This window comes from Pollachius pollachius (genome assembly GCF_949987615.1).
Source record: "Pollachius pollachius genome assembly, chromosome: 16".
In the NCBI taxonomy this organism is placed as follows: Eukaryota; Metazoa; Chordata; class Actinopteri; order Gadiformes; family Gadidae; genus Pollachius; species Pollachius pollachius.
Window position 1 is genome coordinate 12,144,118 of NC_136949.1, and position 25,524 is coordinate 12,169,641.

General features: G+C 45.5%; 1 protein-coding gene across 1 annotated transcript in view; it reads right to left on the reverse strand.

Annotated features, from left to right (window-relative positions):
- Positions 1–25,524, reverse strand: part of LOC307087497 (exostosin-1) — a gene marked incomplete at both ends in the record, with an annotated part of 169,764 nt that overhangs the window by 24,211 nt on the left and 120,029 nt on the right. Inside the window, 5 exons of the mRNA XM_079753091.1 lie at positions 5,665–5,760; positions 6,419–6,543; positions 12,960–13,092; positions 15,971–16,090; positions 23,435–23,542. Of these exons, the coding sequence (XP_079609217.1) occupies positions 5,665–5,760; positions 6,419–6,543; positions 12,960–13,092; positions 15,971–16,090; positions 23,435–23,542 (582 nt within the window). The remainder of the gene's footprint in view (positions 1–5,664; positions 5,761–6,418; positions 6,544–12,959; positions 13,093–15,970; positions 16,091–23,434; positions 23,543–25,524) is intronic.

Below are 25,524 nucleotides of genomic sequence, written 5' to 3' on the forward strand. Positions count from 1 at the left end.
AATCAATGTGACGCAAGGCAGTATCACTCTGAGACACAACGTTTATTCAGATCAATATAGCATAACTACAGATCGTCCAAGGGACGATAACGCCCATGACTAGTTATTTCAGTAAACTAGCCTATACAAGGAGAAGAGCGGCACACATGGTTTGCGCGCCCTTCTCCGGTGCAGGCATGTTGGTCGCTGTTTCGGACCCTGCATCCCGCTGCTCTAGAGCTGCAGCGGCCTCCCGCAGTAGCTCCGCCACCGTCTTTTCCGCCATTTTCACGTTATTACTATATACGTCAACCCGGTCAAACCTTGCACAATGCTAGGCATAGAAAAGAAAGTGCCAACTAGTGCTAGGTCGTGGATGATCAGCTGGTCTGACGAGAAAGTGACGTAGTTCCCGCCCAGACGAGATTGGCTGATGCGTTTTGCAAAATCTTTTGCGGATTGAAATGTATTTTGAATTTCGCAACACACGGAGCGTGGCGAAGTGCATTGCAATCACATGGCGCTAGAGCTATGAATAACGTATTTACAAATTACATTATTAAATTATATAATGAATTGTCAATGGCATAATGCAATGACTTATTGAATTGCAAATTGCATTAGCATTTGAATTTTGAAAAAACGGAAAAACTACATATATGTTTCCGTACAAATAACTAACAGTAATTATATCTTCCATGGGATGGTAATTGACTACTCTGTAAAATAATACTGTGGCGAGCAGCACGGGAAGGACGAGACGGGAGCCCAGGTTGAACCAATTATACAGTTCCGTGCCCCATACACTGCACGACTACGGACTGCCTTTATTAACGACCAACCACATACATGGAAACCAGCACACCCAGTAAACGAACACGTCACTCTCGGTGACGCTGGCGGCAACGATGCAAACAACATGTCAACACTCAACAACACACAACTAATTAACTACCCCAACCCATTAACCCCACTCAACCCAACAACCACACTGTCCCCGAAAGGGTCCAAACCCCCAGGATAAATGAACCCCCCAGAATCCCTTGCGCAACTGAACGAGCGCCTACACCTGTGGTCGCCACACACCTTAGGGGTCAGACGTCCCGACGACCCCCATCACACAGTCCGAAATGTTTCGGTGGCCGGCGCCACTGCCTCGGCCCCTGCCGGTGGCTGTCCAATTGCGGCGCAGTCTGTGACGCCCGTCTCCCGCAGCGGGCGGAATAGGCCCTCCTCTGCCGAACCCACGGGTCAGCAGGAGCCCTCGGGGTGTGGTCATGGACCACCGCCATCGGGGCCCCCACCAGTTCCTGCCGTAGGGGACCATATCCTCGGTTGCCCTCCGCTGTCTGGCCCGTCGATGGCCACGCCGGCGGCTGGGATGGACTGGACGCTGTCCAGTCCGCCCGCAATCCTTGACCCACCGACACTGCTCCGGCTCGAGGTCTGGTGGCCTGGGTTTCCGGACCCGGTCCTTGTCCTGCCCGGACTGGAATACCACTGGCATTGTGCCACGGGAGAGGGCTGCCCCAGCCGCGTCCACCCGGGTACCACAGCGGCGGCAGCAGTGCTTGGCGGGACCACAATGGTCCTGGCAATCATCCTCCGTGGACGGCTGCAGGGTTGGTCGGAAAACTCCCGCTCCGCCCGTTCCGCCACGTCGAGGGCCACATCGAGGGTCGGGGGCATGATGAGGCGGACGTGCTGCCCCAGCCGCTGCGGGGAAATTCCCTGAAGGAACGCATGAAGGGCTAGCTCATCCCTAGCCGCAGCAGGAAAGTTGGGGTAGCCACGCCGGGCGTACAATTGAATGTCTGCTGCGTAGGCCCCCAAGGGTTCCCCCTCCCGGCGGCGGCGGCTGGTTAGCAGCTCCCGGCTGTGATTCACGGCCGCCCGCTGCCCGAAACGCCTCTCCAACGCCCGGATCAGGGCCCGAAGGTCTCGTTGGTCCTCTGGGGCTAGGTCCAGGAGCACCTGCACCGCCGTCCCCTCCAGCGCCAGAACGAGGTGGACGACCGCCTCCCCGGCACCCCAGCCGTTGTCCAACTCAACAAGCCGGAACTGGGCAAGGTACGGCTCAAGCTGCGTTGCCCCGGAGAACTTCGGCAGCTTCACAATCCCACTTCTGACACCAATGTGGCGAGCAGCACGGCAAGGACGAGACGGGAGCCCAGGTTGAACCAATTATGCAGTTCCGTGCCCCATACACTGCACGACTACGGACAGCCTTTATTAACGACGAACCGTAAACATGGAAACCAGCGCACCGAGTAAACGAACACGTCACTCTCGGTGACGGTGGCGGCAACGATGCACACAACATGTCAACACTCAACAACACACAACTAATTAACTACCCCAACCCATTAACCCCACTCAACCCAACAACCACACTGTCCCCGAAAGGGTCCAAACCCCCAGGATAAATTAACCCCCAGAATCCCTTGCGCAACTGAACGAGTGCCTACACCTGTGGTCGCCACAATACACACATAGCTACATTTCAAACAAAGGCTGTAGAACCTGAAGAATAGAACCTGACTGAAGGTTGTTAACAAAAAACTGTTAATATAAAATAGATAATGAGGTAGGTAGTTGATAGGTAATGAAGATAATTATTTCAAGAAAAGCATGAGGCTGACCTTGCATCTACTGTCATTAACAGAATTAATCTAAAGGACTATCAAAAAATTAGTACTTTTATTTTGTCTCCTTGACCTTTGAGGCACCAAGATGGCGGCAACATCGGAAGAAGCAGTTTCTACAAAATGGCACCAGACAGAAAGTGCAGAGTTTTGTGTGTCTGTGTCACACATGCATGCAAGCTGGTGTGAACCCTATGTGAGGCATAAAGGACGTTGGAGTCAGCACGGGGCAGAGAGATACAGCAATGCGATAGAGACAGAGAGAGATGAGAGGGGGAAGATGATAAGGGGAGAGAGAGGCAGAGGTAAGAAGGTTGAAGATGGACAGGCAGGGGGTCGGGAGTGGGAGGGGGAGGAGAGGTGAAGAGGGGGAGAGATAACGAGCAACATGTCGAAAGAACACTGGCACAGTATGCAGTCAGCCACACACACACACACACACACACACACACACACATATACACAGACACAGACACACACCCGCACAGACACACAGACAACCACACACCCACACACCTACACACACACACACACACACACACACACAGAAACACATGGAGATCACAGAACGCATGCAGAGCAGAACATATGCAGCCAGGCTTCTGGGGTTTGGAGGTGACAGGTGTACTGTATGAATGTTCATCCCGGCCGGCGTACAGAGAGTACAGAGAGAAGTGGAACAGAATGGATATGAGGAACAAAAGGAGCGGAGAGGGAGGCTGAGGGTAAAGGAAGATCAAACAGCTGAGGACAGGTCAAAATGTAGGGCAACGGGTTCCTAACGGATTCACCGTGGTCCACAGGCTGACCGGCGAGGGATAACCCAGCCACAGCCCTAACATCAAAACAAGAGTGCTTTGATACTTGGCATTTTCTTGTGTGGTTCTTTCTGATAAGCGTTATATGTTAGTTTGAAGCAAACAGAGGGCTATGTAGATCTCCACAACTGTTTGACCATACTTTGTCTATATATATCTGTGTATATCTGTAAGTGTGCTTTGGTGATATTTATGCAGTGGGAGATTGTTTCTATGGAATACAAGTTATGTATATTGACTGGCTGTTTTCTGTCTTTTACACACATGCACGCATGCCAACACACACACACCCATTCCAACACACACACACACACACACACACACACACACACACACACAAAGTAAATGTGCCTGTCAACTTGGCCTTTCTGTGTGGATTCTGCATGTCGTTCATAAGGGTTTTCTCCGGCTTCACAGATTTTATATATATATATATATATATATATGTAAAGAAAGTAAAAAGAGGTAGTTCGAAAGAGAAACACTTTAGACAGTGTTTTCCTTTTGTGAATGATTGGAGGAATGTTAGCAAATGATACTCACCCAACAGTGGTGCCAGCAAATGGGGTTAAATTGAGTGAGCAGGAGAAAAATTATCTAATTGCCATAACTATGAAAAATGGCATAACATGGCTAATTGAAAACAAGTATACAATTGAGACAGAGTATCCATGTCACACGGCTGTCTGTCTATCTGTCCGTGCGTGTGTGTCGGTGTGCGCGTGCCTCTGTGTAAGTGAGTGTTTATGGAGACATAAAATTGCCTCCGAGTGCAAATGAAAACAATTACAGCAAAGTCACACTCCCTCGCCTCACCTCTGACAGGGCGACAATCAAATAACACATTGCATCAATCACGGCGGCTAGATTAGGTCTATTTAAGGCGTCCTATAGTCAGCCCTGGAAATACAGCATCTGGAAACAAGTCACACACACCACACCTTTCTTTATGTCTCCCCTTCCCTTCAGCCCAAACCCACCCTGGGTAGAAAGGATTGATGCATTTTGTTTTGGTCACCGGAAGAAAAACTAAAAATAAAGTTCACATTAGGTGAACTTTGATCGGCAGAAGCGCATGACACTAACCGGCTTTGCGTTACGGTGTCCCTCGGGTGAAAGTACACAACTCTACTCACGTCTCACCATTCTATGTGGTTTGAATTAGGAAATTAAATTAGATCTTTGTCGCGAGAAACAGAAAGCAGATGTTATTTTGACTTCAGCGGAGGCCAAAAATGAACCTAATCAATTATTTCAACATCCAAACGTAATAGCGGTTGCTTTCTGTCCCTGATGACATTGATTTGGCTCCGTCAACGCTCCTGTTACCAGCCCATGGGAGTTGAGTCGGCTCGCAAATAACCATTACCAGTGACTTACCCGGTCTTTTAAATAAATTGTGTTTATTGGCAGTGTATGCTTGGGTTGAGTTCAGCCTCACTAAGAGCCGTTTAAGTAACGGTGTGGAAAAACACACGGTGAGCCTATATGAGATAATAGGAATGTTGGGAAGCTCGGCTGAAAGACGAGTACATTTCGCCATTCAACTCCAATCTCTTTTGTTTTTCTCCAAGCTATCTATTTAAGTTTAAAAAGCCGTTGGCTCGTTTCCACAGTGATAAAATTCATCTGTTCGCAGAAATATGACAACAATTACACTGGTTACACAGCTTTATACAGCAAATTTTCTTTCAAGCTTCTTCTTTTTCCCATCTAAAATAGTGAACAGTTAAGTCCCAAACCAGCAAGGGAACTTTGACCTCGCTGTTACAAGCAAAACCGCATCCATGAGAAATGGTACGTATCCTCAGCACGACAGCTAAAACAATATCAAATCAGAGACATGACAAACCTGAGGGAACATCACCGGGACTCAGCCATATCCTATGTGGGACGGCCCGTAACATCTCCTCCTGCACCCTGTTTATATGTACTCTATCTACACAGCATATAGACACATTTTACCACGCCTTCTTGCCTCACCCCTGAACCAACCTTTATTCCTTTTGCCTTTTTTCATATCTATTACGAGATAAAACAAATACACCTATAGATTGAATTGCGAATACCTACAAAACCATGGAGGCAGACTCCACGGCCCGCGAACTCGGCCCCGGGGGAGACAGGCGCTAGACTAGGCAGCGGGCTGCATTATGAACACAGATAAAAGAACAAACGACGCCGCGGCGCGTAATACAAACCCTATTTCACCGAGTCGTTACCTTGGTGCGTCCCTCGATCACCGTCAGGGGCACGCTGGTGGAGGGCCACTTGCTGCCGGGGGGTAAAGGCTTGTCGCAGTTCCACAACAGCACGATCTGGAGACGGGGGGGGGGAGACACAGGCCGCCAGGGAGTCAGCTCACAGGGGAACAACGACGGTATGAAATGAACGGGCGTCGAGCTCAGCGTCGCACAGCTGCTGCTGCTGTAGGGTCCTCTGGAGAGTCCCAGCGTTTTCTCGGCCACACAGGAATTGGTGGGAATGGGTTTCAGTTCAAAACTGTGAGTAACTGATGATTTCATTATTTCCGCTACAATCATTGCTACGGGGAGGAACAGCTGACTTTTGCATTTCTGTCCATTGGTGCTATTAATAGAATAGTCACCTTTACCAATTATTGCCAGATAAAGTTGCTGACAACTTTATCTGTCTTTAAATTTATTTGTCTTTTTGGGGTTGTGTTTTTGTCCAAAGGTTTACCCCATTTACATATTCATTCAAATTGTTACTGGAATTAATACATGAAGCACATTTGTTAATCCAGTCCCCAAACACAGAAAGGGAAAAAAAGAAAGTATATCTCCCACTTAAAATAATAATGACATATTAATAATGTGTTGTTTTGATCATTCATGAATTTTATAAACATCCGTCTGGCCAGTCCCAAAACACAGACACAAAAAATACTACATCAGACTGACACTCATGAGAACTCACACAGACACACACAAATAGACACACACTCGCTCTCACCTGTGCACAGAAGGTGGACTTGGCCACGGCGACGATGAGCTTCATCAGCGGCGAGGTCTGGCTCTGCAGCTGGCTCTGAGCCAGCACCTGGACCACCGCCGTGAACTGGGCAGAGGGGCTCGTGCCTGAAGAGCACACACACACACGGGAAAACACACACACACACATACACACACACACACACAGAGACACAAATATAGACAGACACACACAAACGCACAGGCACTCACTCACACACACACACACACACACACACACACACACACACAAACGCACAGGCACTCACTCACACACACACACACACACACACACACACACACACACACACACACACACACACACACACACACACAAGCACGCAGTGAGTGCCAAGAGTCACCTTTATTGAAGAGAGCTGATCCAAGAGTGCAAGAGTAGGTGTGGTGGGATGAGCGCATATGTGGTGCTTGGTGAAGTGGCAGTGGAAATGCTCCTCTCTACTCTGCAGCCGTAACACACTTCAAACGTACCCCTCCTAAGTCATAGGATGATGATCTCCACCATAATCACATGGGCTCGAGTTCACCATGGCATACCCAGCACAGACTGCACAATGCAGAGGCTATGCTCGGGTAAACAAGGCACCGTGCCGTACGGCTCTGGCCCATCTATTTAAAGCATCCTCGAGCCAAATGCATCCTTAAGCCCTGCATGATTACCTGCTCCATGGCGGCCTCTGCATATTCCCTGTATGTTGTGCGTGAGACAGAAACAACTCCAAAACAAGCCAGATACTAAATAATCATCTGAATGGTTATTCACAAGGGGACCGCAAACAAATCAGTGAGAGCCAGAACCTCAACTCTTCAGCTGACGAAGACGGCACTTGAGAAATCAATTAGCTTCTGAGGCAGCATACAGAATGCCTGAAAGAAAATGATCATCTTAGTGTCTATTCCACAGCATGGATGCAAGAAAAAAAAGGATTTTCTGTACGAAGTGAATGGGGTAATGACAGGTGATGCATGGAGAGAGTGGACGTTGAGTGGTGCTGACACAGTGCGAGTTCAACACAAACTACTCTGAAGCCATTTGTTCCCAAAAAAAGGCCTGCTACAAAACTAAAAACACTCAATAAGAACCAATAAAAGTGTGGTAAAACACAGCCACTTTCCCTGAAAGATGTCCCCTCTTGCGCATATTGTGCTTTGATGTTAAGCACGACACCGATTTTTTATTTATTTAGGTATAAGCTGCGGGTTTTCTAACGCTCCCCACAAACAAGCTGTTTATCCCAGAAGATTTAGAGATACAAAAGACGTTTGACATTAACAATTCAACTTTCTTTCTTTCCCTGTGTATTTGTTTCGAGTTTGGCTAATGTTAAACGATGGCATTACACGAGCCAAATGTGTAGTTACTCTCCACTGTATTAAACAGTATATGTAATGTGTCATCAATATAATCAAATTGATGTTTCTGATCAATGCCATACAGTCTGGCGAGCAGATCGCTTTGCATCTATTTACGCTAATAGAAAACAGATGTTTATTTTGCAGGGGTCTGTTGTTTTCATTAAATGTTGCAAAAGCGCTTTTAACCTGATAGCCCTAATTACTCAGACCTTATCAGGCATGTACTAACACGAGTTAGCACACCCCCACACACACACGCACTGACACACACACACAAAAACACATGCACTGACACACACATGCACTGACACACACACACATGCAGTGATCCCCCCCCACACACACACACTCATAAAAACACACACACACTCGCACACACACACACTGACACGCACTGACTCCCCCCCCCTACACACACACACACACACACACACACACACACACACACACACACACACACACACAGACAAGGCCAAAGGAAGCAAGGGGACTGCAGGGGGGCATGGAGGATGCGGGGGGCACGCAGGCTGCGGGGGCCAGCGGGGGACGGGGAACCTGATGGTTAAGTGGAGGCGGGCCGCCCTTTAGCACAGAGCCATGCATCAAGCTGACACATGAGCGGGACTCTAGCGCGTCTCTGGTGGGGCCAGGGGCTATTTATGGAGCGGTAAGGACGTGACCTCCTGGCGTGCAGAGATACCACTAGGTCCAGCTCCTACGCCCTGCTCCTCCTCCTCCTCCTCCTCCTCCTCCTCCTCCTCACCTCCCTTCCATATCCACATTCAAATGGCCACCTGACGCGGAAGGATGTTTTTGGTTTTCTCAACGGTTCTCTTTAGTGACGGGTCGCAGCTAAATATGTGTAAGTCACCAGAGAGAATGTGTATAATTAATTACACTCATCGACGGCTTACTGAATTCAAAACTTCAGGGTTTTGTCGTGCCTTATTTCAATGAAAAAGGATCGTGGTGGCACTGAATTATGCATTTTTTGGGTGAGGGCTGCAATGTTTCTGTGAAATATTGTTATGTTTTAATGTTATTGTAATTTGTGTTGGTGTAAATGCTTGCACAGAAATTGTGATGTACTCTATCATCTTCATCATGGCACGAAGGAAAACTTAAAACATAATAAACACAAGGCAAAACAAACCACAGCACTTAAGAAAATGATGAAAGAGGACCATCAGTTCATGACACAACATCGCCATAGCATTTGTGTTAAGCGACACAGATGGCCCCAGAGGTTTGGCACAGGGGTCAACACAGGTGTAGCTCTTGACATTAATCACTTCATAACGACTTAACTACCCTTCTCCCTTAACCCGTGTGTGTGTGTGTGTATGTGCTAACCACACCAGTGAGAGACAACACCGGTGAAGTACTCAGACCTTAATTAACCGGTCCCATTAGTGATGTTAGGAGCACACCTGGGTTTAACCCTGCCACCACCGCACACACCCCTCCCCCTACTCCTCTCTTGCTATTATCCGTTGCAAGCAATGGGCTGCCTTAACTCACACACACACACACACACACACACACACACAAGGGCAGAGGAAATAGCTTGTTTCTGCTCCCCCCGTTGCCCTGGAGACAGTGTCAGGGCGTTGTTAGCCTTCACACCTAATTGGTCGCCAGGCTGAGTGAAGAAATACCAGACATTGACACCGTCGACCTCTTTGGACAGAGTCGCAGACACCGAGGAGACAGAGCAAGGAAAGGGATCGTTTTCTCTCTAACCTCTCTCTCTCCCTTTCCCTCTCTCGTTCCCTCTCTCTCTCCCTCCCTCTCTCTCTCTCCCTCCCTCTCTCTCTCTCACTCTCACTCCCTCTCTCTCTCCCTCTCTCAGTCCCGCTCTCTCTCGCCTCTCTCACTCTCTCCCCCCCACTCTCTCACTCTCTCGCCTCCCTCTCTCTCTCACTCTCTCCCCCCCTCACTCTCTCACTCTCCCTCTCTCTCACACACTCTCCCTCTCTCTCACACACTCTCCCTCTCTCTCTCTATGGGAGAGCGACAGTGCAGGGTCCATTATTTCATGCCAAATCAAGTCAAATATGGAATGAAATCCATGCCTCCACTGTAGAGGGAATGAGGAAGATTGTGCAGCAAGACAGGGAGCCGTGACCCTTTCATCATTCCATCTGCTCTCTAATTCGACCCGAAAACTGATGCCAATATTCCTTCATCCAAGAAAAATGAATAAATATTTACATTGTGATGAGGATACTTCCTACACAATTATGGGCATATTCATTATCAAAGTACTCTCCTTCTCTTCTCTCTCTCTTTATCTCTCTTTCCCACACTCTCTCTTTCTCTCATCTCATCTGTCAGTCTCTCTTTTTCTTAAGAGGAAAATCCAATTATGTACACCCTCCTCCTGTGCTGGCTTGTCTTCATAGATCCTGTGCTGCTTTAAAAAGCAGTTGAAAGACAGTGTGAAGTTACCAGCCTGAGAGCGAGAGACTTGAGTGCTGTGTGTGTGTGTGTGTGTGTGTGTGTGTGTGTGTGTGTGTGTGTGTGTGTGTGTTTGTGTGTGTGTGTGTCTGCGTGTGTGGGTCCCCATAGCAGTCCCCCCAGGCCCTTTATTGATTTTACCAGAGTCACTGTGTTTGCATCAGATAGCTTCAGATCCTCCTCAAACAAACGAGACACAGACACAGACACAGTCACAGACACACGCACGCACGCACACACACACACACACACACACACACACACACACACACACACACAATGACTCCTATTACATACATTTTACATCACTTCCTTGTCTGTAGTGTTTTATAGGACAAGCCGTTGACAATATAACATAACACTTTGGCTTCTGTATTTTTGTGTATGAACGCAAGGTTGGTCCACAGCACGCGCACGCACGCACACACACATATATGCAGGGACCAAACACACGCACGTATGCACGCATACCTACAAATAAAGTTCAGCCCGAAGATTGCATTTTCCCTCCCTGACTTCCCCGAGCAGTCAAACTTTTTTCCAACTCTCCAAGGGGAAAAAGGGAGGAGGGGGGAGGGGGGAGGAGAAGAAGAAAAAAAAGAGCAGTCGGGAGTGCTTAGCCATCAAAACTTACGGCGAGTTAGCAGAGTGAGACTGTCATATCGACGGCAATGACAACAACAACTCATTCCCCTCGCTACAGTAGTGGAGATGGCAGGAGCTAAAATGGTGATTTACGGCAGGGGGCATAAACCTTCACCACTCCTGTCCTCTTCTCTCTATCCATCTGCCTCTCTTTAATCCTCCTGTGCTCCCCCCCCCTCCTCCTCCATCACCACCCCTCTCGTTCACCTCCCCTCTCCCTCCCCCCCCTCCCCTGCCTGGTCCACAATTCCTGAGAGGGCGACAAACATCTATCTGAGTTACAGCCCTCTTCATCCTATTGAGGTGATGGCGCAAGTGCTGGCACACACACACACACACAGAAATACGCACACAGGCATGCATGTGGTATAAACACAGCAGTTGCGCGTGAATGCGGGAACACACACACACAAAAGCAGCACACGCACATGCACACACAAAAAACATGCACAGGGACAAATACACACACGCACACCTTCCCCAACTCCGCTCATAACTCTGTTACGGAACTGTGGCGTTTGCCGTGTCACATTCTGACAGAGTGTCTAGTATGGAAAGCCTGCGCTAAATCCTTGAGCAGCTTCCCTTTGACGAAGGGGCCTAGAGAAAGGGGCCCCTTGAGTGCAATTTGGTAAAGCGGACCCTTATTACGGCCCTGTGTTACTTAAAGTCTTTTGGGCTCGGGGGGATCCCAAACCAGCCAGTGTGGTTCATTTAACAGCTGAGGTACTTTCATTACCTTACCTCTAAAGTGTTGGTTTTCATCCAAAAAACACAAACAAATTACCACACTTAACATTTTGTTCAAGCAAAAGCCTGTGCTTTTTATGGATAAGAGCATGACTTTTGGTCATTTGAGTGGAACTTTCTTAATAAAAAACAACAACGACATAGGACTACACTGGCCTCCTTTATAGTAAATCAATAAATGGGGATTTCGAGTGGGGCCACAAAAACAATGTGTGGAACCATTCTCTAAGGCTACATTCCATTTCTATCGGCCGATTTAGCTTAGTAATAATTACCATGTTCATTTTGTGATATAACTCACTGTCTGCTAATCAGAAGACAGCTCCAATACACTGGGTATAGGTCAAGATAAATTAACTAAAGACTGCTTTTAAATAACAGCCCTCCCAGTACTCTTCATTCTATAGGGCAAATTCATAATTTATGCCTTTGAGAGACAAATCATAATTTCTGCTTCGTTATAAAAAAACAAATTTTAAGCAAATGCCAGTCCATTAATCAGTTAATCATTCAATAATCACATGAATACCATTTACAAAATGTAATAGTAACTTAATCGTCCATGGCTGACCTTCTAAATCTGAGTGGAATGAGAGTGGAGTGAAAGATAACAACAGAAATGTGGACGTTTCTATGGCAAAGTGTTTAGTTCTGGAAGGGAAATCTTATTCGGGGAACATTGACTAAACAATTAAACCACTGTATTGTATTTACGCTGAAGGCACATACTATCTGGTTAAAAAAAACAGAGGACATCTTGCTCAAATGCTGCTGAAAAAGGAATCCATCACAGCTTCTGTATTAAGTACAATTAATCCTGAACCTCATGAAGGATAATTATTTGATAATTATAATACATCCCCATAAGCACACGTTAACACACATTTCAGTCACAAAGACAAACATGTACACAATAAAAAACACTGAAATACACAAACATTCGACTTTCCACTTTCGCATCTTAGAAATTTAGAGTTTATGTATTATTGTGTATATTTGATGTATTTAACTGGAATTTATGATCAGTTGTTTTTTGCACTTTTGAACTTCGTAATCGATTGTCCTTTTCCCAACCTACACAAATTTCTTGTATATGCAAGGTTTCCTTCAATAAAACAGATTTCTTATTATGATGAACAATAGTGAGCTGCGCAGGAAGGGAATATCATCAAGTAAACCAAACCTCACCAAAAAAGGGAACCGTACACTGTATGTGTATGTGTGTGCGTACCTGCGTGCGTGCCTGCGTGTGTGCGTGCCTGCGTGTGTGTGCGTGTGTGCAGGTCTCTCACCCAGCATGGCGTAGTAGAAGGGGAAGCGGGAGGGGTCTGTGAAGAACTGGGGCAGGGCGTAGAGCCCGCCTGGGAGAGCGTTCCACAGCAGGCCGCTCCGGGACACGTGGGCGTGGACGCGGTCTTGGATGATCTGCGTCCCGGGATGGATGGAGGGACGCATTGAGGCCGGAGAGAGGGAGAGAGGGGGGGGGGGGGGGGGGGGGGGGGGGGGTGGTGTTGAGAATAACAAGCAGGGAGAGGATGGAGAGGGAATGCATGGATGGGGGAGAGGGGGAAGGGAGGGATGAAGGATAAAAAATAGGGTGGAATAATACCACAGAAAGGACCGTATTATGATGGAGATAAGGAACAATGAAGGGGAGATCAAAAGCAAAGCAAAATGGGAAAATGGGAAGCAGAGGGAGAGAGAGGTGTCATTCACATGATATAATCTAGCTTTTACCTCGTTCTTGGAAAACACAACACACACACACACACACACGAGTGCATGCAAAAGGCGACAATCCAGGAATTTGTGGGATCGTTTTTTTTCACATCAAGAGATGAAGAGTGACAGAAATCAACACGCGCTCTTGTCTCTATTTTCTGTCTCCAGGAATGGAGATGAAAGGTGCTGAGAGAGGATTTGGCAGGGAGGGAAGGGAATGATCACTTATCTGAGAGGGCTCTCGCAGTCTCGCAGGAGAAGGATAGCTATAACTGCTGGCTTTGTCTCAGAGTTAAAACAATTTCTCACTCTTCCCCCCCATGAATGAGGCGACAAATCTCTTATCTTTACCTGTGATTGGTCCGTCTCTCTCTTTCTTGGCTCCTTTGTCCCATGAATACATGAATGGATAATGGCTTGACCAATGGTTGATTAAATGAATGAGGAATGTGTGAATGAATGACTGAGTTAATGAATCAACATGTGGAGGAATTAAAGAATGAATGAGTTAGTGAATGAATTAATGTGTGAAGGAATTAGTGAATGAATGAATGAATGAAAGAATGAATAAATGCATGTGTGGAAGAAATGGCTGAATGAATGAACAGGTGAGTCAAATAATGGGTGGAGGAATGGGTGAATGAATGCATGGGTGAATTAATGTATAATTGAATAAGTGGATGGATGAATAGCTGAATGGATGAATGACTGGATAGACGAATTGATGAATGGATGGGTCATTTTATGGATGAATGGATAGATAGATAGATGAACGACTGAGGGGGGAATGGATAGGATGAATGAATGGGTGGATTAACTCATATATTTATTTTTATGGGAACATTGCTGTGTGTTTCTGCTCAACGTTGCTTTCCCTCCTCAGGGATGACTCATTTTAAAATGTGTAAGGCCCCTTTGTAACCCCTAAATGTATCACATTCAACTATATTTCCACCATTCCCATTGGGAGATGTGGGAACATCAAAAGTCTCAGGAGCATGCTTATACATTTGCCCTCGCAGAGAACTCTGGATCTATAAATATGCTAATCACTTGAAACCAGCCAAATCATTTGCACATCTTTGCATGATTGAGTTGATCTACTTTGGACATCGGAAATTTTGCTTGTTCGTGCGTATCACCAAAGGAAACACAAGTGGCTAGGGTCTTAAAAAATCAAAACATTGAACACTACAGTCTGACGAAATCTTAAATCTCCCCAACCCACTAATCAGCTACTTTAATATGTGTGTGTGTGTGTGTGTGTGTGTGTGTGTGTGTGTGTGTGTGTGTGTGTGTGTGTGTGTGTGTGTCTGTGTGTGTGTGTGTGTGTGTTGGAATACGTGTTTGTGTGTCTGGACAAGTGTGTGCGTTGGTGTGTCCATCCCCACAGCTCTCCAATGATCTGTGAAGTATTAGCTTGGCAAACACACAGCCAGCCCTTCGCCCCTCTCACACACAACCCAAACTCACACACACACACTCACACTCACACAGACACACACACACACACACACACACACACAGTTTTGGCATGGAACTCTTGTGCACCCTGGTGCACGGGCCGCTACGGCTATCAACGGCTCATTTCACCCGTTTAGACTGATGGCATGCAGAATGGGATTCTGGAACATCTGGACAGCAGTGAATGAGTGCCTGTGGGCCCTGGGACTCATTGCATCCTCTGCTAGAGGCAGCCAACCCGCCAAACCACAGTGGACTCTGGTTGCACGGAGGACGGCTCTTCGCAGCAATATCAATATCAGCACGCAATATGCAATGATAATAACAATGATACCACCGTAAAACCTCTGGTTTGGAATTTCAATAAATGACTTGTAATGTCCCCAGAGTGTGGGTTTGAATGGGCGTGAATGGGATATGTGTAATGAATGTATTTTTTCCCAGAAGGCCCCGGTGGGGATGCGGCGTTGGAGAATGTGGAAATGGAAGAGCGGATATCTGTGATTGTGCTAGCCCAGTGCGCACCGCACACACATTCCCTCTGCCTGAGGATCGCCCTTCAGCTAGAAGAGGACACGGGTCCGACCGGACAGTGAGGGAGGCATCAGGGAAGGGAGAGGAGGGCGGAGAGGGAATCTGATGATCGCAGTCATTGGAAGAACGATGATACGTGTGACAGGGTGGATATCGGGAGGAAAAAGGCCCGAGGCAATGGAGTTGTGTGAAAGCATTGATCACATGATCCCAAACGAGGTCCAGATATGTGGCTAGCAGGAGCTGACTGGCTTTTACATTTTGAAAGGGTACACTTTAGAAGGAAAACTTTAAAGTTGACAAAAGTTAACAAAAAAATAAACCTTTCCGGAAGTACACCTGAGGTTCACTCTAGTTGTGCACTTTCAGTATTAAGGGTTTGGAAATAAATGATTCATAGGCAGTTATAATACATCCATTGCATGCTGGACCATGTAAAGCCTTGTCTCCTCACTCCCTGCAAACACAGATTAAAGAGGGCTCCCCCCCCCCCATGAAAAAGAGAAAAAGAAAAAAGCACAGAAGTCCATAAAACAATTCCAATTAGGGGGGCCTCTGTTTCATTACGCCGCCGGGCTCTTACCTCCAGGGTGGTCGAGACAATCTTAGCCACAGAGGAGAAGTAGGCGTCCCACAGGAACTGGGTCTGCTGGCGCAGGGCCAAGGTCCTGTCCAGGCCCACCGAGCGGATGATGGAGGGCACCTGGGAGAGGAGGAGGGAGAGGTGGGAGAGAGAATAAGACTATAATCACGTTTAGAAAAGGGGGTAGCTGTTAGGTGTCAGGGAGGAAGGAGAGAGAGAGAGAGAGAGAGAGAGAGAGAGAGAGAGAGAGTTGGAGAGAGAGACAGAGAGAGAGAGGGAGAGAGAGAGAGAGGGAAAGAATATGTGGAGCAAGCTTGCAGGGGGGAGCAGGGTCAGATCCCATTGGCCCATGAGGTCAGATAGGCGGGTCTGTAGGTGTACTCACTACTTAACCTCTATTCAGACCCATATAAAAGAAAGCTATTAGAGAGTGGGAGATATAAGAGAGTGGGAGAGATAGCTTGATGTTCCCTACAGATGCAAATAGATACCAACAGCTGGCTGAAGTGTGTTCTCCTCCATGTGTGTCTAAAGTGCGCTGTCCTACACCTGCCATGCCATGGTGTGCATGTGTGTATACAAAGTGTATAAGGGGTGTCACGGTCCAGGTGAGTCTCGGTGCGGTGCATTTCACGGTTTCGGTCATGGTTTGTGGTCTCGGCGCAGTACTGTACATTCTTTATTTGACCCCGGGCACGGCCCCTCCCCCGCTTCACTCTCTGCACTGCAGACTTCACGCACAGCCGCCTCCAGTGAGAACTCTCTGACGGCTCCACTCGGCCTCGTCACAGACGCAGACGACAGGTAGCACGGAGGACTGACCCCGGGCTGGGTGGACCGCTGGCGGCAGGAACCCCCCCCCCCCGGATCAGAGCAGGGAGAGCCTGAGAGCTGTTGGTGGGCAGGTACAAACACCCTCCTCCGCGAGTCAAGGGAATATCCAGGAAAATGGACGCTGAGACAGTGAAATCGTACAAGTACCTGGGAGTTCACCTGAATAATAGGGTGGACTCGACTGACAATACAAATCGTTAGCCTCCTAGCATAATTGCCTGAGTCATATTTTGAGGTTCATCTTGTTTTTAGCGTAAAAATTGCCAAAGTATCATAGATGATTAAGGCAGATAGGGATTATGGAATGTAAAAAGCACTCTGATTGTCTTAGGATATAGCCAATGTGAGTCAGTTAGGTTAGATATCACAATTTGGCCAAAATTTGACTTAGATAATTATGCTATGAGACTAACCAAATCTATTTCTAAGAAAGACCTGATGTGCTGAGGAGATTCGCTCCAGTCTTTTGGAGTGCAGGGGGCCACTCCAGATCCTCAGCCCTCTTTAATGGAGCTGGGGTAACAACAGCCTGACTGCTGACAGGCACAACAGACCGGTTCAGGAAGCCAGCCCCGTCCTGAGACGCCGCCCTCGACCCAGGGGAGGGCCTGGGAGACAGGGGGATGACGGCACGGCTGGCCTCCCTGATGGAGAACATGTCCCAGCCCATGCATGATACCCTGACGGAGCAGTGCGGCACCTTCAGGGACAGACTGCCTCACCTCAGGGTGGGAGGGAGGGATACCACCGCGGGACCTGTGCAACCAACACTGCTCCCAGTGGACCACACACACCAAAACGGACTGGTTCACTCCCAGTGGACCACACACGCCAAAACGGACTGGTTCACTCCCAGTGGACAACACACGCCAAAACGGACTGGTTCACTCCCAGTGGACCACACACGCCAAAACGGACTGGTTCACTCCCAGTGGACCACACACGCCAAAACGGACTGGTTCACTCCCAGTGGACCACACACGCCAATACGGACTGGTTCACTCCCAGTGGACCACACACGCCAAAACGGACTGGTTCACTCCCAGTGGACCACACACGCCAAAACGGACTGGTTCACTCCCAGTGGACCACACACGCCAAAACGGACTGGTTCACTCCCAGTGGACCACACACGCCAAAACGGACTGGTTCACTCCCAGTGGACCACACACGCCAAAACGGACTGGTTCACTCCCAGTGGACCACACACGCCAAAACGGACTGGTTCACTCCCAGTGGACCACACACGCCAAAACGGACTGGTTCACTCCCAGTGGACCACACACGCCAAAACAGACTGGTTCACTCCCAGTGGACCACACACGCCAAAACAGACTGGTTCACTCCCAGTGGACCACACACGCAAAAAAACAGACTTGTTTACTGGTGCAATATCAATATGAGTTATACTGTGTTACATCAATATTTCCCAATTTACAAATATTCCCTATGTGCAATAATGTGATCTCAGCCGTTAAGTCTCTTTACTTAACATATTGTGACTGACTCTTTATTATAATATAATGCTATACAAACATATTCTTACATGATATCTTGCTTTTTTTATTTGCTACTTGCAATTGCACTAACATCTTTTGCTGCTGTCCAACTGCAAATCTCCCCACCGTCTGATTAATAAAAAAGAATCGATCTGATCTAATTAAATGAACTAACCCCAGGGTAGGCTCACTATGCCATCAAATGCTCTGGTTCCTGTCGGGGCACTGGGTATGCCTGGGCACGTACACATGAATGCATGAATCTAACATGAACGGGTTTATTTGGTGCTATATTTATATTATTGCAGATCTGTCCTATAAAATAATGGCAAATGACAAAATAAAGATCACATGAAATAAACCAATATAAAGCGCCATCATCGCACGTCTTCGACTGCAGAATACGACAGTAAACCTAGAGCCATAAACACGCACGAGCCTTCAGTGACGTCCTGGATTCAGTCGGAGTCCGTGGGAAAACGTTGGCTCGCGGCTGTAGCCCCAGAGTTGTTCAGGTTTAGCCCGTGGTTTATAGTAACAAGGTAGAAAATATTTTGTTACTGTACTTCAGAAGTTAGTTATTTTGGGTTTGTACTACTTGAGTACTTATATTTCTAGCAACTTTCCCTTTTACTCACTTTTTGCAACTTTCATTTTTACATTTCCCTTTTGTATCTCCATTACTCACTACAAAATAAAAGCTGAAGATGGAGGGAAGGTGAGGAAAGACCGCTAATATTGATGTTATAGTTGATATATTTAGAAAATTCCAATAAATCTCAAATGGGAAAACATTTGTTATTTTGCCTTTTTTATTAACAGTATTTACTTGTGCATTTACTCTCAATACTTAAGTACATATAATGGGGTTATGCCTCCTTCATCGTTCCCCTAACGCCGGCTAGGCTCATTTGGTTGTTGTCGTGGTAAATGGCTCAACATGTTGCTGCTTAGTATAATGAGTCCTAAATGTATCGAGGGCGGTCGACCATTTTTTCGATAACTTTTTCCCGTCTAATTGTTCAACGTGGAATCCCTCATGTTTCCCAGACGCTGGATGTAAGTGGCTCTGGGGGAACTGAGCAAGCGCTCTCTCTCCAGTCTACCTTTATGTTCTTCTCTCCCCACTAACAATTACAGACCTTATCGACAGTCATTGTAACAGGCTGTTTAGTTAATAAAGTGTGACAAAGCCCGCAAATATAAAGCAGTACTATTTATAATACTTATATGGCTATGACTATAAAATGCGCTAAAATCAGGCTTCTTTTTTTTTACCTCTCCCGAGAGTGTGAGATTGAGATAGAGAAAGAGCTAAGTGTGTGTGTGTTTGTGTGTGTGCATGCGCGCATGTAGAGGTGGGTGTTTAGGTTAAAGACGGTGATTCTTAGAGTTCTATTAAAGCAAATCACCGATGCCGTTGGGTTTGTCTGACTAAATGACAACCCATTCTTGATGATCTCGTCGAACGGTTGAACATTAAAAAGATGTTTAGGTCGCCCCAATCATCTATGTCACGGTATCATACTGCTCACCGTTTGCATGCTATTAGGTAACATGGCCTAAAACAGTAGAGAGGAAGATAGCATTAGGGTTAATGTTGACTTAAGAACCTCCATGTACGTTTCTAATGATAGATCGTGAGAAACTGATAATGGCCACAGACCACATGGCACAAACTAATTAGAATAATGAAAACTGACTATTTACACTGGGAATGGGCGGGAGAAACTTTAGCAGCATCGCCTGTTTATAGTAGCAAAAAAAAGACTAGAGCTAGGATTTACATACCAGCAAAATGAATAATTGACGTACGTCCATACGTTTAACAAAAGATGGTGGTTCCCCCCCATCCCCTTCCCCTAACCGTAGCAGGGACAGACTAAAGTCAGATCCGATAAGGCTTAGGAGATAACCCAATGTGTGCCGTTTGAAGGGAATGGAATTGGAATGGGCGACATAGCGCTGATGATCCATTTGTTCGAAATGTCAACTGAATGAACAGAGCCGGGATAACAGCCGTGACGGGGGGGGACACATTTGAAAGAATGCATGAATTGAAAACGTATTGGCTGGAGCATGCTAATAGATGTTATCACCACACGTGATAGACGACAAAGTACCCAACAACCTTTTTGAGTTGTTAGAAAAAAAGAATACATTATGCTACAAGAAAAATATATACGATGCTGGGGACATTGTCTGTTGGTATTTCTTTTGCTGCCTTTTGGACACTTTCTGGACTCAAATTGGTTTGAAATGATTGTGAAGTGAATGAACAATGGAAAAGCAGCCCCAACCCGATCAACCTTGGATCTATCCTCGGTCAATCAATTGGGTCCGCTGGGAAGTGTGCCCCTGGAGACAGGCCAAGGGAACATTGTGGTAGAGATGGCAAGGTGGTGTGAGGTGCGTTCACCTTTTTATAAGGAGGGATTACTATAAATCAGCAGACTACTGAGAGGTATATGGTATGATAAGGAATAAAGAAATCATTGTTCATAATACAATTTGCCTATAATCTGTATAGGACAGAGCAATATGCCTATGATGGTATGTTATCACACTTAATACTGCTTTTTATCGTGTCTATAATGTTGCGTTGACACTTTAAATAATGTATTTTAGTGTCTATAATGTTGTGTTATCACATTAAATAATGTTTTTTATCGTGTATATAATGTTGTGTTATCACATAAAATAATGCTTTTTATCGTGTCTATAATGTTGTGTTTTCCCAACAAATACTGTTTTATATTGGAGGGAGGTGGAGGAGGGAGGTGTTGTACAAACCTGGCGTATACATAATGCAATGACAAATGACCAAGGTAAACAACAATACTGGCGTCAACTCGATTCTACCCAACCGCCGTTGACTCTAATGGTGTTTACGTGGCTTCTCTGCGGGGGTGCTTTATGTTTCCTGTGTGCGTGAGTGCATTGGTTTTGTGTATGGTGTGTGTTTGTGTGCGTGTGTTTGCAACGTCTGCTCTCGGAGGACGGGGAAAAGTCAACTCCCTCCATATTTTATGTGATCAACAGTGTAATTGAAATTAATTTGATTTCTACTCCCCTCAGCAGGTGTTAAGAGCGTAGTGTGAGCGTGTGACTGCCAGACTCAGAGAGAGAGAGAGATACAGAGAGAGAGGGAATAGAGAGAGGTAGAGAGCGTGTGAAAGAGAGCAAGAGATAGAGAGAGAGAGATTGGCAGCGGGAGTGATGAAGCAGGTAAATAAAGAGTGAGAGTGTTTATTATGTAGTGTGAGTGTATAGTTTTTACGCCTTTGTCTTTCATTGTAGTTTAACAGTTAGGAATCCTTTTGGTAAGTTTGGATGCAGATACTTTGTATGACTAAACTTTCTGGGGTAAATCCTGTGACTTTGACAAAAAATATCCGGGGTGAGTCTAATCCCAAACTAACTAAATGTGTGTTCGTATCACAATGACTTGAAATACCGTTATTGTATTATTTTTTTGATTATATTACATTTTTTCAATAATGTTTCACTAATTTAGCATATTATTGTATTACTGTATATTCACTAATCATCAAATACATTTTGTATTTGATGATTTTGTTTGTTTGCTCAAATGTCACGAAAACGCAAAACGTGTGCTGAGAGTCACAGATGCATCCTGATTAACATGTAATATGTGTGTGTGTGTGTGTGTGTCCGTGTGTGTTTGTGTGTATGTGCTTGTTTGTCTGTGCCACACAAACAGACACACATAAAAATGCACACGCATTGTCCATCATTAATCTATGTGCCAGTAGAGGTCATCTGGGCCGTTGGTACTCATATGGAGGGTCATAATAGAGTGAATCATGTGTCGAGCATCGAGGAATAACAAAGGGAACAAAAGGAAACATGAAATCCTAGAACTGCTATTCCTAGAGCTGGACCAAAATAACCTCATCTGCAGAGTGGTAATGATCATGAACAATGGCTCTCACACCATACACCACTATCATTTATTCTAATGGTAATAATGTTTTTCTATTAAAATTTCACCATATATATGCGAAAGATGAAAGCTGAAATATATAGGGTTACACGACTTGTTCTCCAATAACAGTGGAGCAGGTCAAACTTTTTGAGCGTGGTCTTCAGACGTGAGCGTTTTGAAAGGAGACTGTCTCTCCTGCCTGACCGATATGATTCCATCTGTGGGACAGTGGAAAACGGGCCTGAGAGAGACAGAGGAGGACAGCAATAGGAAGACGGGGAGATGATATCCAAACCCAAGTGAAGGGCGGACCAAAGGATCCTGAAGCCGAATATCTGGCATGTAGCGTGTCTATTTCTTCTTTTATCTTGTTTACAGATTCATACTCCACTTGCCCAACGGCTGACCACAACCACGACTTGGAGGATAGTTTTTGCATTCACTTATTTATCTTGACTCTCCCTCTGTAGTTATATTTCTGGTATTTCTGGTACCATCGACTTAATCTTGCTATTGCGTCAGAGGGATTGGTGTGGTTGGAGAAGAGCATGGCAGGTCTTTGTGTGTTCGCCCAAAGAGGATCTGGAGATCGAGATGAGGATTAAGCCATGAACGGAGTGTGTTGGCTTTTCAAGCCCCAATCGAGACTGAATTAGCCCCTGCTGAAAATCCTATATCTGTAGCTTGATGGCATCGGCTTTCGGATATATAGAGAGAGAGAGAGAGAGAGAGAGAGAGAGAGAGAGAGAGAGAGAGAGAGAGAGAGAGAGAGAGAGAGAGAGAGAGAGAGAGAGAGAGAGAGAGAGAGAGAGAGAGACGGAGCGAAAGAGAGACATAGATCTCAGAGGTAACCTGCAATGTCAATCCATTTTTACTCATCCATTCAGCCATCCGTTTGTTTTCCGTTCATCTTTCACGTTAATTTATCTCTCCATCTTCATCCATCCATTCATCCATGTTTTTAATCCATCCATCCATCGATAATTCACCCATCCATCCATCTGCCCTTCATCCTTCCATCTTTCACCCATCCGTCATCCATTTGTTTCTCACCCATTCATCCATCTAACCATAAATCTTTCACTCATCCATTCATCCATCCATATTTCATGCGTTTTCTCGTGTCCCTCTCCACCCAACCATCCACCCACCGACCCCTCCATCCATCCATCACGGGCCCACCTGTAGCAGCAGCCTCTCGTCCCCAAGGATGGCAGCTTTCCTCCAGTCGATGACCTCGGAGAAGGGCAGCTCCCAGCCGTTGCTCAGGATGACAGGGATGCACGCTGCCTGGAGAGCAACACGGACATCAACAACAACAACTACAGCAACATCAAGGGCTGGTTTCACACACGCAATCCATGAGGCAGTGCTTTGATGGCGCATGATGTCGATTTCAAATAAGAGACAACTTGTTCTCTGTTAGTTATCAACGGTAGCAAGGATCCGTGTTTGTTGCATGCAGGGACAAAGAGACTGACAGACACACAAATGATAAGTTAAGTGATGTTGTTGCTTGTCTTGAACTGGAAGTTGTCTATTAATTGAACCAATTAATAGATTAATTCAATTAATTAATTTAATTAATTGAAGGTTGTATCAACAATGTTGGGTGACATCACTTCTGTTTGTATTTGAAGCGAGATCCCAAACAAACAGAGCCAGCTCGCCCCTCCTTTCCGTGTTTCGTGCATCCAGTAAAAACTATTATGAACGCAGCGCAAAACATCACAACACCCATCCCTTGTCGGTGGTTGGTTGGATTACTATTTATTTTGGTTTTGAGTGGTCGGCAATACCATTTGTTTTTGTGTACGATCTCGGAGCATAGGCTGCCTACAGAGACGCGTTTTTTTTGACGGCCTGCTTATGGGGTGGGAATGAATGTGATCCTTTATGTTTCGGCCTAGCATCGCTGATACAACCTTTAATAATAGTGTCATTGTATATTAATTGTCCTATATATATATATATATATATATATATATATATATATATATATATATATATATATCATACTCTTTGTCCCATTGCATTTCATCGTCTTGCATTCAAAAAGTGTAAAAAAAAGTTATTCACGCATACTGACAAAGATTAATCGAGCTATGCAAAGGTTGCACTTGTTCGACAGTGAGATTAAATAAAAGGAAAGGAAATGTATTCACGACGCAGAACAAAATAGCCTTCATTTGCTACTAATTTTTCATTTCGTACATCAATACAATCATTCCTTCCTCCAGACACCTCAGGGCATGCCTCCATGTTTCAAATTGCAAACTGAATGAGAATTATTACTGTTATCTAAAAAGAGAAAAGTGCTGGTTATTGCGGGAGGGAAAAAAGTTTCAATAATAAACAGTCAAATTGATACAAAAGTTTTTCACTGATCCGTGCATGTGGAGTGATGTATTGCTTATTGATATATTTATTTATTTGCCACCGCAGGGGCATTTATCTTCCGGGGTCGTTTTCTCTGATCAGACATTTCAAACAAGTTCCAAATTTGAGTTTTTGTATTTTCTCTGCAACATTTCTTAAGAGAGCAAATCCTGTTTTTTCACATTAATACCCAGAGGATAAATGACTGCTATCTTTTTATCTGGAGCCATTCTTTATTTTGCAGGAATGGCCTGTGTTCCTGCGCAGAGGAAAACTAATTTTAAGAAAACGACTCAAAACCGGTTTATCATTTGGAGATTAAAGTTGTAGTAGTAGTAGTCATAGTTATAATACTAGACTTAATCGATCAATTGCACTACGACATCCCCCCTCCATCCCTGTTTCATTTTGCATATATTTTATGCTTTATAAAGATCCTTTCAATACTTTTGAATATTCTTTTGATAAATTACGTGGTCAACTTCTCACAATAATGCATTGTCCAGAATGTGGTATACTGTGCATTTGATAAATAAAAACATTGTATAATTTTTTAATCAATTTTGTTTACAAAATAATCTGTTATAAATAATTTCCACCATCAGCTCAACCAATAAGAGGGGATGTGAACGTCAGGTTATGTTAGGTTCCACCATTGGATGGATATATATATACAAATTACTAATTACTCTTGGCTTTTCATTTCTTTAAAGTTCAAGACATGACTCTGAAAGAAAAGAAGTTTAGAGATTAGAGGCGATTAACTAAATGTCGAGCGTGCGTTGATTCTAATTCATGCTGAGAAGTTTGGTCCATTGATTCACTTTCCATTAGAGCTCGGCTAACATGGAGCTCTTCTCCGAATTTACTTCACTACTCACTTCTCCTCTACT